Here is a 12,994-nt window from a genome sequence, read left to right as displayed (position 1 = left end):
CCCCCCTCCCCCCCAAGCAGCCTCAGCTTGGTCCCCGCATTTTCTCGGTCCCTTTCGTGACTTCTGACACTCGACTAGAGGGCTCCATCATGCCCAGTGCCTCCGCTGACGTACAGAGCGTGGTGGTGGACGTTGGCACTCGCAACACTCGCGTCGGCTTCAGTGGGGAGGAGGCACCCCGTACAATACTCCGCAGCTGCGTAGGGCTCCCTTGCACGAAGCGACCGCGCCCAACGCTCCTCCAGCACCCATTTGACATTGTAGCCGGTGATGCAGCCTACCAGGACGGCGGCCTGCTGGCGCTCACGTTTCCCGTGAGGACGGGCCACGTGCATGACTACGATGCACTCGAGAAGCTGCTGCTCTATGCACTTGTGGAGGAGGCCCGCGTCCCACCCGATGCATCGCCGTTTCTCTTTCTTGAGCCTGCTGATCACTCGCGACTTGACCGAGAGCGCCTCTGCGAGCTGCTGTTCGAATCCTTCAACATTCCTCTCGCAGGGTTGCTGACGAACACGGCGGCCACGCTCTACTCGAGTGGGCGCACGAGCGGCTTGGCTCTTGACAGCGGCGCCGGCCGCACCTGCGTTGCCGCAGTAGAGGAGGGTTACACCTTAGCACACTCGGTGAGGTCGTCCTCGATTGCTGGCGAGGCGCTGACCGACGAGCTGTTCGCCGCGCTGCGAGCAGATGGATACCCGCTCTCCACCGCCGCCGACCGCGACATTGTGGAAGCTGCGAAGGAAGCGCTGTGTCGTGTCTCCGCCGACGCGAAGGACGAGGAAGCCCAGCAGGTTGGCACGCACGACCACCCAGACCCCGCTGATGGGTTCGTCCTGCCCGATCAAGAGCGTCTTTTCTTGCTCGAGCACGCCTACAAAGTTCCTGAGGCTCTGTTCGACGACACGTACCTCACCTACACCACCGACACCTCGGCAGGGATACCCACCACCCCAACAGGGTACTCGCAGAGCAACCATGTAGTGAAGAAGACGTTAGGAGGGTGGGTAGGCATGCTACGCGATGCTGCCGCCACCGCCCCGCGGTTCCTTGAGCAAACCCTTTACGAGAACGTCGTTCTTGGCGGTGGCAATACACTTTTCCGTGGCACGGAGCAGCGCCTCCAGCGAGCGATTGCCGCCGTCGCGCCTACAGGGGCGCAGGCCACCTGCGTCGCGTTCCCAGAACGTGGGGCGGCGGCGTGGGTGGGGGCGTCTATCTGGGGCTGCAGCAGCGTCTTTCCTGACACGTGCCTCGCCAAGGCCACGTACGACGAGCAGGGGAGCAGCGTGGTGCATCTTTACACACAGTAGTCGGCAGTGCGAGCCCGAGCAGACGGCAGCTGTCGTACCACCAAGAGAAGTACCTACTTTCATGTACACTACCGAATTCACCCCCCCACCACCACCACCCCTCCCACTTGGTCACCACCGTCTGACTGCTACTTCAACACACATGTCTCGAGCTTTGAAAGAACAGCAACAGAGAGTCGCCTCTCTTCCTCTTTCCCCGTCCTCTGTCTTCCGCAGGTAAACCACTCGGATCTCCTTTTGTTGTCTTTGTACTTCTCTCCTGCTCGAGGAGGTGGAGATGGTGTGTGTGTGTGTGTGTGTCTGTGGGTGTGTGCCTATTGTAGGACACATGCGTGCCGTTCAATTCACGGCCATCATGAAAGCAAAAGGAAACAAGCGAAAAAGGGGGTGAGTGGCAGTGGCACCCCACGCTCAAGCGGTACCGTTCTGTCGGTCTCCGTGAGCTCGTCAGTGGCGCAGCTTTTTCTTTTACCCTGCAAACAGTGAGCATTACCTCCTGCACCATGTCACGTGTACACGCCTCTGTGGGGGTAGGGCAAATGAAAAACACACACAATTACGCGAGAGTGCTGGGGAGATACCAGACGCACATTTAGGGAAAACCCGTGCGTCGCTGCAAGGTGAAGCGGAGGCAGGAATGAAGAAAACTGCAATCACCGAGGGGTACACGTTACCTCAGCGCTATACACTGCCTTGCTCCTCCTCTTACTTTTCGCGCACTACGCCCTCAGTATCGCCTTCGCTCTACCCCCCCCCTTCCCATCTCACTTCATACGGGCCACTTGTTGTGTTCCTCCCCACTCCCCCTTCTGCGTGTTTTCCTTTGCCCTTTCTGCTTTTCCGTTGACACCTCATATGAGAACTTCGCAGCGGGAACGCGCGGGTGGGCTGTAAGTCTCACTTTCTATTTGCTGGTACACATATGAAGAATGTAAAAACGACGCAGCATACAAACATACAAGCACACCGATAGCGCCACAAGGGAACACGAGTGAGGAACGAGGTTCAACAGAGGGAGCCTCTTTTACCACCGACACACCTTGACCTCTCTGTTTTTCTTGTTTGGTAGGCTTGTCAACCGACGTGCGCGAGTGTTCGTGTTAGACCTTGGTAGAGCAAACATAGGAAGTCGGCATCGCGCAGGTGTAAGCGGAAGCGCTTACGCACCGTAGAATACGGCGTAACATGTGAGGGGGGGGGGGCGACAACTACGCGTCTTCAATAACCATCTTAGTAGCTATTGTTCTGCATAACAGCGCTTTTTGCGGCCGTGTACTCACAGCAGCTTCTCTTTTTCTTTCGCTCCCTAGTCTCTCCCAACACTCCCCATGTCTCGCCCAAGAGAATCCTCGCAGAAACCCGCCTGCTATGGGTGCATGACACTGCCGAACATTCCACGCATCGCTGCGGATGAGAGGAGCCGGCAGAAGTACCTCAGCGAGTACGAAAAGTACGAGCCAGAGCTGCGCCGTCATCACTTGGGAGCTGCAGATACGACTAGCATGCTTGGTCTCAAGGATGTCCCAGCAGACTTCGATCGTACGGTGCCGTCTCTCTTAGGCCCCACCGAGGCAGAGCTGGAGTACGAGCGAGCCTGTGAGAGTAGAAAAGCACAGGCAATGCGCAAAGGTCGCCGCGGAGTCAGTGCCTGGGCAACCCAAGCCGCTACGACGGATGTTCTGACGCCGGCTGCGGGGAAGTCCATCTCTCCACAGCCGCCCCTGTTTGTGTCGGCAGACAAGGAGCCCCAGCAGAGGGGCACCCCCTCCGCCTCGCGCTCGTCCAGCGCAGCTGACACGCCCACTACCACCGCCGCCGCCCCAGCGGCTCTGGCAGCGGGTGAAGAAGCTATGCAGCTCACCCCTGTCGAAGCCGCTGGAACACGCACCAGGACTGCAGAAGCAACCGAAGCCGCCCCTGGACACATACCTCAGCCATCCTCGGCAGGCCCGAGGCAAAAACCCGCGCCACCCCCTACATCCATGAGCCAGCCGCGCGCACGCACCGCTCCTTCGCTGAAGCCGCCGCCGACTGCCACACGGCTAGGGCAGCACAACAGCTCCTCATCTGTCACTTCGGCACAAGCGGTGAGGCCAAAGCCGGGGCAGCGATCTCAGCCCGTACGAGGGATCTTGCCTGCTACGGTCCCCACCACCCCCCGCAGACCTTGCGCCCCGTTCGCCGCGCATGAGGCATCCACTGCGGAATCCACGGCACGTCTGCTGCGGGTGCTGCTCGACCCGCCACAGCAGTACGCCAGTTCCCTCCACCTGAACTTGTCTTTCTTTGACCTCGGGTGGCTACGGAACGGGAAAGCCGTACCTCATCGCCTCACCACCATTGCGAGCTATTTCAGCGACAATGGGGCATCCCCGCAGCTTCGCATCAACTCACCACGCTCCGTGCTCACTCTCTTGGAGAACGGCGTCTCGCCTAAGGACTGGGACCCACGAAGTGATACCGCTTTCGCTTTCACACTCGGAGAAACACCACAGGACATGGCTGCAGTTCAGGCAGAGGTGCTTGAACACCGCCGCGCGTACGTGCAGGAGCAGCGTGATGCCCTGCACCGCACCCTGCAGGATAGCTACTCGCTGCTCTGTGCACGTGCCCCTTTCAATGAGCTCGTCGGCTCGTACCGCCGCCTATGCGAGGCCGACATGTTTGAAAGCGCAGCGCTTGAAGAGGAGGAGATGTCGCTTGCAACGGCAGTGCTGCAGTGGCAGGAGCAACAGCGGCGGGTGTTCGAGACCAGCAGAGCTCGCATGATGCGCCAGGTTCAGCAGGCCAAGGAGCTGCAAGAGCGTCAGGATTCCGCGATGCAGCGGAAACTTCAGGCGGAGGCAGAGGCAGAAGGGGAGCGACGGCGCAAGGCGATGGAGATGCAGGCGCGTCACCGAATTCAGCAGGCCCGCCTAGAGGCGTACCACGCCGAACGGCAGAGGCGGGAAGAGGCGTACAAGCAACTGCTGCAGGCTCGTCTCAACAAGGCAGCGACTTGCAACGCCGAGCGAATGGCTGCGCGCGAGAGGCAGAGGCAGACAATGCAGCAGCGACGTGAGGCGCAAGAGGCTGAACGGTCTCGGCGGTTGGTGCGCAACGCAGCGATACTGGAAGAGCAGGCTGCCGTACAAGAGCAGAAACGGCAAGAAAAGGAGGCGAGCCTGGAGAAGCTACGCGCGACTCGCGAGGCACGACTCGAAGAAGAGCACCGCGTCCTTGTGGAGAAGCAGCAGCGAGCCGCATATTTGCGAGAGGACGCGAAGCAGCGCGCGGCGGAGGCGGAAGAAGCGGTGCGGCAGGCGGCCCTGCAGCGTCAGTTGCAGGCTGAGGAGCGCCAGCGCGCGTTTCAGGCTCGCCGGCAAGAAGAAGCCGCTCAGCGGGCGGCAGCACTGGCGACACATCACGAGCGCCTCAACGAAATTCGCTCCCAGGCGTTGGCGAAGGAGGAACTGTTCAAGGCTACCGTTGAGGAAAAGCATCGTCAACACGAGGATCACCACCGCGATACGCGAGCACGCCAGCTGGTCAACATTATGTGGCGCCGCGAGGCGGACTGGGAAAGGGAGGAGGCAAAAGCTTATGCTGTCCTGCAGCTGCAACGCATCGCCGAGTTCAACAAGCTGCACACAGTCGTTGACCTCCTGGAGAAGCGCAAGGCCGCTAACACGATTGTGCGACAGCGTGAGCTCATCTACGAAGAGTCGATACGCGCTCGCGACAAGCTGCGGGCCGAGCAGGATGCCTTGAAGCAACGGATAACCAGCTTACCTCAGCAGATGTGGCGATGAGCAGAGTGGTATGTGTGCAGTGGGGTGCCGACCATTGTGTAGCGTAGCGCTTTGTCGAAGGCACGGCAACAAGAGCGATCCCCCTCCCCTGAGATTCTGCTAGACCGTTGACTGTTGGTGGTGAGGGGTGAACCAATGGACCCGTGACTTGTTTCGTTTTTTTTTTTGGCAACGCGATGACGTGTTGTACGTATTCTGCGTGTGTGTGTGGGTGGGTGGGTGACTACCTTTAATTTTCCTTTTCGCCATGTAATCTACACTAACTTCCCCGACATGTATTATGACTGATTTTTCCTTTTTTACCTTTCATAGACGTTCGTGCACATGTGTGTGTGTGTGTGGTACACCTCTCTTGATTCGCCTTCTTTGTCTCTTCTATATCGCTATTCTCTCTTGCTTGTACTTGGAAGCCGGTAAAGCGGCATGTGACGTGGATACACGTGAGTCACTCGTCTGCCCCGTATGTTATGTGATTGTCTGTAAGCCTCTTCCCACTCATCTCACTCCTATTTCCTGCCCCGGTATCCCGGAGCTGAGAGTAAGGGCAAGGAAACGGAGGGGGTCTGCGCTGTTCTTTGAACGGGAACAGGCTAGACACACACACTCTCTCTTCACCCCCTCATGGCCTCCGCCAACCCTTCAAAGGAGGGGGGAGATGGATGCACATACCTGAGCAGGCGGAGAGGAGGGAGTGAGTGCGACTGCGTTGAGGAGCTGCTCTCTCGTTTCTCATCTGTCTGCATCATGTGCAAGTAGCATCAGGAGATATTCACCGCCTCCCTCCCCCCTCTAACACAACCTCCGACTTGGGTTCCTCCTCAAGCCCCCTCAGTTGCGATTCCCCGTCTCTAACCTGCTCTCTACGTATCAGTCTACCTATCCTTTTCTCTATTTATCATCCCCTCCCTTTTCCATGTGCATCACACGTGGTGCCACCATCGTCCTCGCTGCGTTTTGCCACTTTCACTGCCTGAGAAACTGGTGTATTCTGCCGGTGCACATACACACGTCCTAGACTCCTCTGAAATAATAATCCTCTCCTTGGTGCGCTTCTCCTCCACGGTGGCCATGGAAGAAGATCGTGCCGGTTGGCAACGTCTGGCAGAGAGAGGTGCGCCAGACCCCTCAGCAGTGCCAGGTGGTGTGCAGCGCGTCGCACCAGCTGCCGCGCCGACGTCCTCATTCGCAAATGTTCAGATACGGCCAGAAGGACAACGGTACGGTGATGCAGACCTGGTTCCAGGTGGCAGTCTCAGTGGCAACGGAGGCATGGTGATGAATGAGCGCAACTTCCGGGGACCAGGGATGCCGTGTGCCTCGCCTCCTGCCCCAGGGGAACGTGAGTCAGACTTTAGGTCTGCCGACGGATACGCCCGGTTTGACCCTATATTTCCTGGCCAGATGCCACCAGGCCGCCTCCGGGGTGGCCTTAGCGGCGGCGGCAGGGTGGGGCAGGGTGCACCCCTTCAACCAGGAGAGCCGGACAACGACCTTTTCCTGCCTCCACAGGGCGGCCCCAGTGACCCCTTTGGTGGCCCCGGCGGTGGCCAGTTCGGGCCGCGGCAGTGGGGTGGTGGCAGCGGCTGGGGTGGCAGCTCGCTCTGGCCGTAAGCAGCGAACGCAACAGAGGGCAGCGGTGGAAGGACGCATTGTGGTTTTGCTCTCTTTGTTGGGAGACACTGCCCCGTGTGTCTCCCCTCCGCCTCCCGTTAGCTCTCTCTCTGTTGTCGTCGCGCTCGATCGTCACTAAAAGCCTCACCTTCTATCCAGGCATCTGTCTCTTCGCCTCTGCTTTGCTCGTTTTTTTTTCGCTGATTTGCGGTTTTCTTTTCCTTCTAACCCCTGTTGGTGATGTAATGGCTGAGTTAGTCGCGTCGTGTCCCTCCCACGTTCCTCACCCCCACCCGTTTCTCTCCCTCTTCCCATATATGTCGGCACTTTTGTGTCGCTCCCCCCGCGGCTGGCCGGTCCCGTTACTATTGCTGAAACAGGGGTGCGCTCTACGTTCATACTTCCACGTCGCCTTCATTGCTTTCGACCACATTTGCGGTACGCTGATTTGAGCTCTCTCAGATTCCTCCCCCCCCCCTCCTTCGACTATCTGCTCTCCATTATGTGATACATCAGGCTTGGCAAGGCAGCTCCACGTTCCTGCCTTCCTTTCATGGCCCTCGATTGTCTCTCTTCTTGCAGCTCTCCAGCTCTGTGTCTCCTATCTTTTCCATCCCCTACCCTCTCTCCTCCCCTTTGTGTCCATGCCTTCGACAAGGTTCACTCGTATCGCTCTCTTGACCTTCGTCCCACACACACACACACACATACACACACCCTCTCCCCTACTCTCTCCTGTGGTTCGCAGTCCGCCAGCGGCAGAAGCAGCAGCAGGGGCACGCTAGATGGTCTCGTACCTAGAAGGTCAGGTGACGCGAGATGGGCGTAAACGCGCCCCGCGCCATCTCTTCGGCACCAACTACCGAAAGCCGTTCCCGTGGATCCGCGTTGGTCTTGGGCTGGCCGCGATGGCGGCTGCTGCGGACATGATCTACCGCCGTATGAGCTACGTGTCTCCGAAAGATCAGTTCATCCGTAAAATCAAGATTTGTCCGTATGGTGTTATGGGCACGCAGATGACGCTGCAAGGGTCGCTGCGGCAAGACGGGCCAAAGCTGGACGACACAACGGTGATCACTGACCCGTGCGATCTGATGCACGTCTTCACCACCGTCGATGGCGCGACGGGGACGTCGGGTGCTATCTACAAGTGGGTAGGCCTCACCAGAGCTTTCCCGAACGATGTAGTCATGGCCATGAGCAAGGTGGGCGATGCAAAACATCATCAGTACGGCCCCAAGGACAGTGAGGCTGGCGAAAAGCATGTAATTCACGTATCAGCTCCCGACTTCCGCGAGGGCATTTGGTCGGAGCGCGAGGCTGCGATAGAGCTCTCGCGGGCGTACCGAAACGTACTACACGAGTACGCCGTCAGCAACTGCCAAACGCTTCGCATGGTTCCCCTTTCGGACGGCTTACAGGCGGGGCCGTTGTACAACCAACTTCCCGCCATCACGCACTCAGCACTGCTCATGGGGTTTGAGCAGTTGCACCTGTTTGACAAAGAGTACGTGCTGCGAAACGAGAATAACATCGAGTTGTGCATCTTTATGAATCGCGAGTGGGACATGTTCAACAAGGCATTTGAAAACTTGCCGACAGGGCTGACAAGTTGAACGAGGACACGGACACACACACACACACACACGCGTCGTTTGGGTGCGCTTGGACTCAATCGCTCTTTTGTCTGCCCCGCTGCGTCCGTCTCTGTCTGTGAGGGGGTGTCTGAGTTGGTGCCAAGGATGGATGTGTTTCTCTTGATGTGTCCCTGTCGTTGTAGCTGGCCCACTCGTGGTTGTTCGTGTTTTCTCTCTTTACAGAGCATCTCTCTCTCTCCATCGTTCACACAGATGCGCATCAGCGAGAATGAGCCAATCCCAAGCGCCGAAAGCGAGAAGAGCGAGATGCACAAGCACGAGTCTCTTTACTGCCATCACCCCACACTCGCTCTGTCACTTACATGTGTGCACTCTCACGTGTCAAGCAGGCATGTGAAGCAGGGGTGGTGGGGCAATGGATGTCGGTGGTGTGCTCTGATCGTCACCCAATGAATAGCCGACAGAAAAACAACAGATGAGAGTGGCGAGTGGCGGACAAACACCACAGCGCGACCGCACATCCCTCTGGAAAACGAGTGTCTGGCGCTTTTGTCTACCCCACCCACCCCCTGTTACGTCTGTCTTTACGACGACTTGGGCATGGCTTTCCTCGCTTCCTCATTTCCCTTCGGCATCTCTACCCTGCTCTCTCTCTCTCATAACATCACCGTCGCCACCCTCTCTCCACCACCTCCTTACTGTTTTCCTCCGTTCTTCATTCGCCTCTCTTCTTCTTTGGTGGCACACCTCGCTGGCTCTTTATGCTGCGAACGGACACGCTGAACACCGTATGGTGCCATGCGATCGTAGTTACACAGTCAAGCGGCATCCTCAGGCGAGGGGGACGCGCATCATCACGACACAGCCCACCGGGTGTGTGTTTAAGAAAAAACGGCACCTGCACCCCCCCCCCTCTCTCTCGCATGGTGGCCGCACAGCGCCTCTGCCGTGTTTGCCTGCCTGGTCTTTGCGGCGCCGTGGAGTCTCCTAGCCAGTTGCCGCTTCTCTTCGTCGTTGCCTTTGACCACAGCTCTTTTCCACAGCTTAGTTTTGTAATTCCCTCTCGGTGATGCTGGGTCGCCGTGTCTGCGTTGTCCCATCACTCGCCGTCGGCCCGGCGGCGGCGTCGTCGTCGGCGACGCCTGTGTCGGCTGACAGCCAGCAACGTCGCTCGATCAAGACCCTTGATGTGCGTGAGTATCGCCCTCTCGGCACTCCCATCGAGTTCCGCTTCTACCAGCGCTACGCCAATCACCCCAACCGGCAGTCTGGCGTGCAGTTCCTGACTCACTACAACACGCACCAGCGTTTTCGCGTCAACAAGGACTTTATTGACTACATGCACTGGGGCAAGGAGCAAGGGCAAGCGCGTTTGCCACACCGGCACCAACGCGTCGCTTTCGACTTCGACGACTCGCTGCAGCCGACGCGCGCAGAGGGGGACACAAGCCACTGGTTCGCTGGCCAGGACCCGACGATGGGGCCGCATCCCGATATCTCGACTAGCTTCGATCCAAACAAGAAGCTCTTCTCGCACCCGGAGCACTGGAACAAGATGTTCTCCAAGCGCCGCCCCGGCGAGGGCGACATCAAGCTGGATGTCATACCTTCCAACAGCCTGCTAGGCCCAATGGTGACCCAGACGGATACACAGGAGATGGCCTACTTCAAGACCGAAACACGCGGCCCCACGCACGGCTGCGTGCCGGGTATCAACGCCCCGTTCAAGGGTGAAATGGACTGCAAGATGATGCAAGCAATGTCGCGGCCTCTTAGCAGCAGCCGCACCCTCACCGGAAACGACGGGCGCTTTTCCAAGACGATTTTCATCAATGACCCGAAGCGCCACCAGGCTCTCTCGGCGGTTCTTGCCAAGGAGCTCAATCGAGAGGTCGACAAGGCCACGAATGGGCTCTACTCGAAGCTCACAGTCCTCACCTCCGCACAGTCGGGGTTGACAGACTTCTTCTGCGGCGGCGCTGACCTACAAAGCATCGGCTTCGACCTCACCATGGCGCAGCTTCTCCGAAAAGAGGCCGAGGAACTCAGCAAGTGGGATGCGTCAGGGTGCAAGAAAGTGGAGGCGAAGGTGCAGGAGCTGCTCCGTGATGCGGAGCGCTACGAGGAGCGCGCCGACGCTGTCCTGCGTGAGAACGCTGCGGTCATCTGGCGCGCCTACACGAGCCCACGCCCACTCATGACGCTCGTGAACGGCAAGTGCCGTGGCACAGGGTGCGGACTGGCACTGGCGGCGAAGTACGCCGGGCTGCAAGACGCCAGCGAGTTCATCGTTGACGGCCCGAACGTGGGGCTCACTCCGTACAGCGGGATGACACGGCTACTGGCGCGGCCAGAGACGTCTCTCAAGTACCCTGGGCTAGCAGAGTTCGTGATGCTCACTGGTGCATCCCTCTTCGCCGGCGACGCGCTCCGGCTGGGCTGGTCGGACCTCTTCACGTCGCTGCCGGACATGCCCTACCACATTAAGGACTGGTTCGACAGCACAGAGCACATGCACAATGACGCCGTGGCATGGCAACTGGGGCATCTTCTGGAAAAGTGCTTCCAGATGAAAGACCGCTCGCACACAGGCGCGATGGAGCGCTGCGCCATGACGCCGATTCGTGCCCGCTGGGTCGAGGACGCGTTCGCCGACCAGCCCTCCATCGAAGAGATCCTCAAGACTCTCAGCGCGATGGAGAAGTTAGCACTGACGGACCGGCACAACACCTGCGATCCCTCCTACGCCACCCCGTACACGCTCGTGAGCGTGGCTGAAGGTGTGGAGAAGCTGCGGGCGTCACAGCTACGCTACACCCTGTCGCCGTGGGATGTGACGCCTCCGGTTGAAACAGTAGAGGTGCGGCAAGCCGCGGAGATCTTCACCTCGTACGTACTGGAGCGGCGCGGTAAGGTGAACATCGTGACTCACCGTGACCGACAAAAGGTCGAGGCGTGGCGGAAGCAGCGCGAGCACGAGTACGCGATGTACAGCAACGTAAAGAGCGCCCCACATCGTCGCCACGTGTATGCGCGACTGGAGGGGTGCGAAGGAACGCTAGTGGACTTTGACTTTACGATCAACCCTGCCAGCAATGTGGCGGCCACCTCTGCCACGAAGGGTGCCAGCATGGGTAGCAATGACGAGGTGCTGCACACGGCCTCGGTGGACCGTCTCAAGCGAGCCATTTTGCAAGCCATGAGCATGCCCGCTGATCGCGACGTGGACCTCTGCTGGTACTTGCCAACCCTCGACACCTGCCCGATCCGCAATGACGAAGAGCTGGTCGACGTTCTACACAGCGACCCTGGCTTGGAGGACCCGAGCGCGCAGTTGCGGTACCCGCCGATCTACTTCCTCGTGAAGCGCAACACACTGCACCTGTCGGAGTGGGCCTATGCCGTGAAGCATCAGCTTCTCCTGCAGTCGCCGTACGCCCTCAAGGCAACGCTGCAGCTACTTCAGGAAGTGCGCGGCGACGGCTCCGCTGAGGCGATGCGCTCGCTCGCCGACACGTTGGCTACAGAGTACCGCTACGCGACACGGCTGCTGAAGCGGCCCGACTTCTATGAAGTGGGCCAGCACGTGGATAAGTCGCCTGAGGAGTGGGACGTCGTCAAGGAGGAGCGAGCGCGCAACGTGCACAAGGCGCATCTGCCGACTCGGCCGCTGCCAGACTACGAGGTGGTCTTTGAACGCCACGTCCAGCTGGATGGGCACACGTTCCAGCTACGGCCACGCTGGTCTCCGCGCACGGTACAGGAGGTGACCGCCGAGTCCCTCGCACCTCTCGCATCCCCGCTCGACTTTGAGAAGGACAACGCGGTGGAGTTCAACGTCGTCGTGCACACCAGCAAAGCGGATCGACTGGCTGGCATGATAGACGATGCTGGCGGCTTCGAGGTAGTCGCCAACCTTGGCGAGGTGGACAAAGAAGGCAACCCCAAGGTGCCTCCGCTTCAAGGCGATGCACACGTGCCCACCAACGTGAACTTTTACGAGATGGCCCGTCACCCATGGGAAGATACGCCGTCCTCGTGGCGCCGCGACGGCTTCACGGCTGGTTCCAAGGAATACTTTGAGCAGCAGTACAAGAAGGCGGAGAAGGCCGTGTATGACGAAGCTGGTCGTGAGCAGTATAACTACTGGCCCTCAAAGGATGCTGTTGACGGTGTTGCTGGTGAGGAGTTGAATGCGCTGCTAGAGGAGCGCTTCTTTGCTAAGCTGCGTGATGCGGAGCTCGGCGTTGAGTCGTGGGCTCGTCAGCTGCGCCAGAAGGCCGTCGAGGGTAAGCTCGACAACCGGACAGAGATTGCAACACAGCAGGAGAAGATCTATGACGACGAGTACTACCGCTGGTTCATCCAGCCTGGGCACAACCCGAACCCCTCTGGCCTGCTTCGCGGGCGCAAGGGTGCCGACAGCGGTAGCAACTCCGTGGACAAGGACCTGGAGGTATTCCTCAACCAGCTGCTGAGTGAGACTGCAGCCCGGGGGGCTGACGGCGCCACCAGCGAAGAGGGCGAAGAGGCTGTTTTGCCCGAAGAGGACGTCGACGAGGCCGCTGATGGCGCATGACACAGTGTCGTCCGACGGAACCTTCGTTGGGCGGGGAGGACTCCTGTCCGCTTTCAGCGGTGCAGTAATCTCGCTGGCAGGCGTTCTCTCTTGGTCTATCGG

The 12,994-nt window shown here is 59.2% G+C and overlaps 4 protein-coding genes across 4 annotated transcripts; all 4 read left to right on the top strand.

Annotated features, from left to right (window-relative positions):
* Positions 1-89: 89 nt before the first annotated feature.
* Positions 90-1,313, top strand: LPMP_353390 (actin-like protein, putative; the record flags this gene model as incomplete). Its single annotated transcript, XM_010704974.1, has 1 exon — positions 90-1,313. The coding sequence occupies one exon, from the start codon at positions 90-92 to the stop codon at positions 1,311-1,313; it is 1,224 nt and encodes a 407-aa protein (XP_010703276.1).
* Positions 1,314-2,641: 1,328 nt separating this feature from the next.
* Positions 2,642-5,104, top strand: LPMP_353380 (hypothetical protein; the record flags this gene model as incomplete). Its single annotated transcript, XM_010704973.1, has 1 exon — positions 2,642-5,104. One exon carries the CDS (start codon positions 2,642-2,644, stop codon positions 5,102-5,104), a length of 2,463 nt encoding a protein of 820 aa, XP_010703275.1.
* Positions 5,105-7,500: 2,396 nt separating this feature from the next.
* On the top strand, positions 7,501-8,331 carry LPMP_353370 (hypothetical protein; the record flags this gene model as incomplete). The annotated part of the gene is made up of 1 exon (XM_010704972.1): positions 7,501-8,331. The coding sequence occupies one exon, from the start codon at positions 7,501-7,503 to the stop codon at positions 8,329-8,331; it is 831 nt and encodes a 276-aa protein (XP_010703274.1).
* Positions 8,332-9,382: 1,051 nt separating this feature from the next.
* On the top strand, positions 9,383-12,892 carry LPMP_353360 (enoyl-CoA hydratase/isomerase, putative; the record flags this gene model as incomplete). The annotated part of the gene is made up of 1 exon (XM_010704971.1): positions 9,383-12,892. One exon carries the CDS (start codon positions 9,383-9,385, stop codon positions 12,890-12,892), a length of 3,510 nt encoding a protein of 1,169 aa, XP_010703273.1.
* Positions 12,893-12,994: the final 102 nt, after the last annotated feature.

Source organism: Leishmania panamensis (assembly GCF_000755165.1).
Source record: "Leishmania panamensis strain MHOM/PA/94/PSC-1 chromosome 35 sequence".
Classification (NCBI taxonomy): domain Eukaryota; phylum Euglenozoa; class Kinetoplastea; order Trypanosomatida; family Trypanosomatidae; genus Leishmania; species Leishmania panamensis.
The sequence above is the reverse complement of the archived record's forward strand: the minus strand, read 5'-3'. Positions and strand labels throughout refer to the sequence as shown.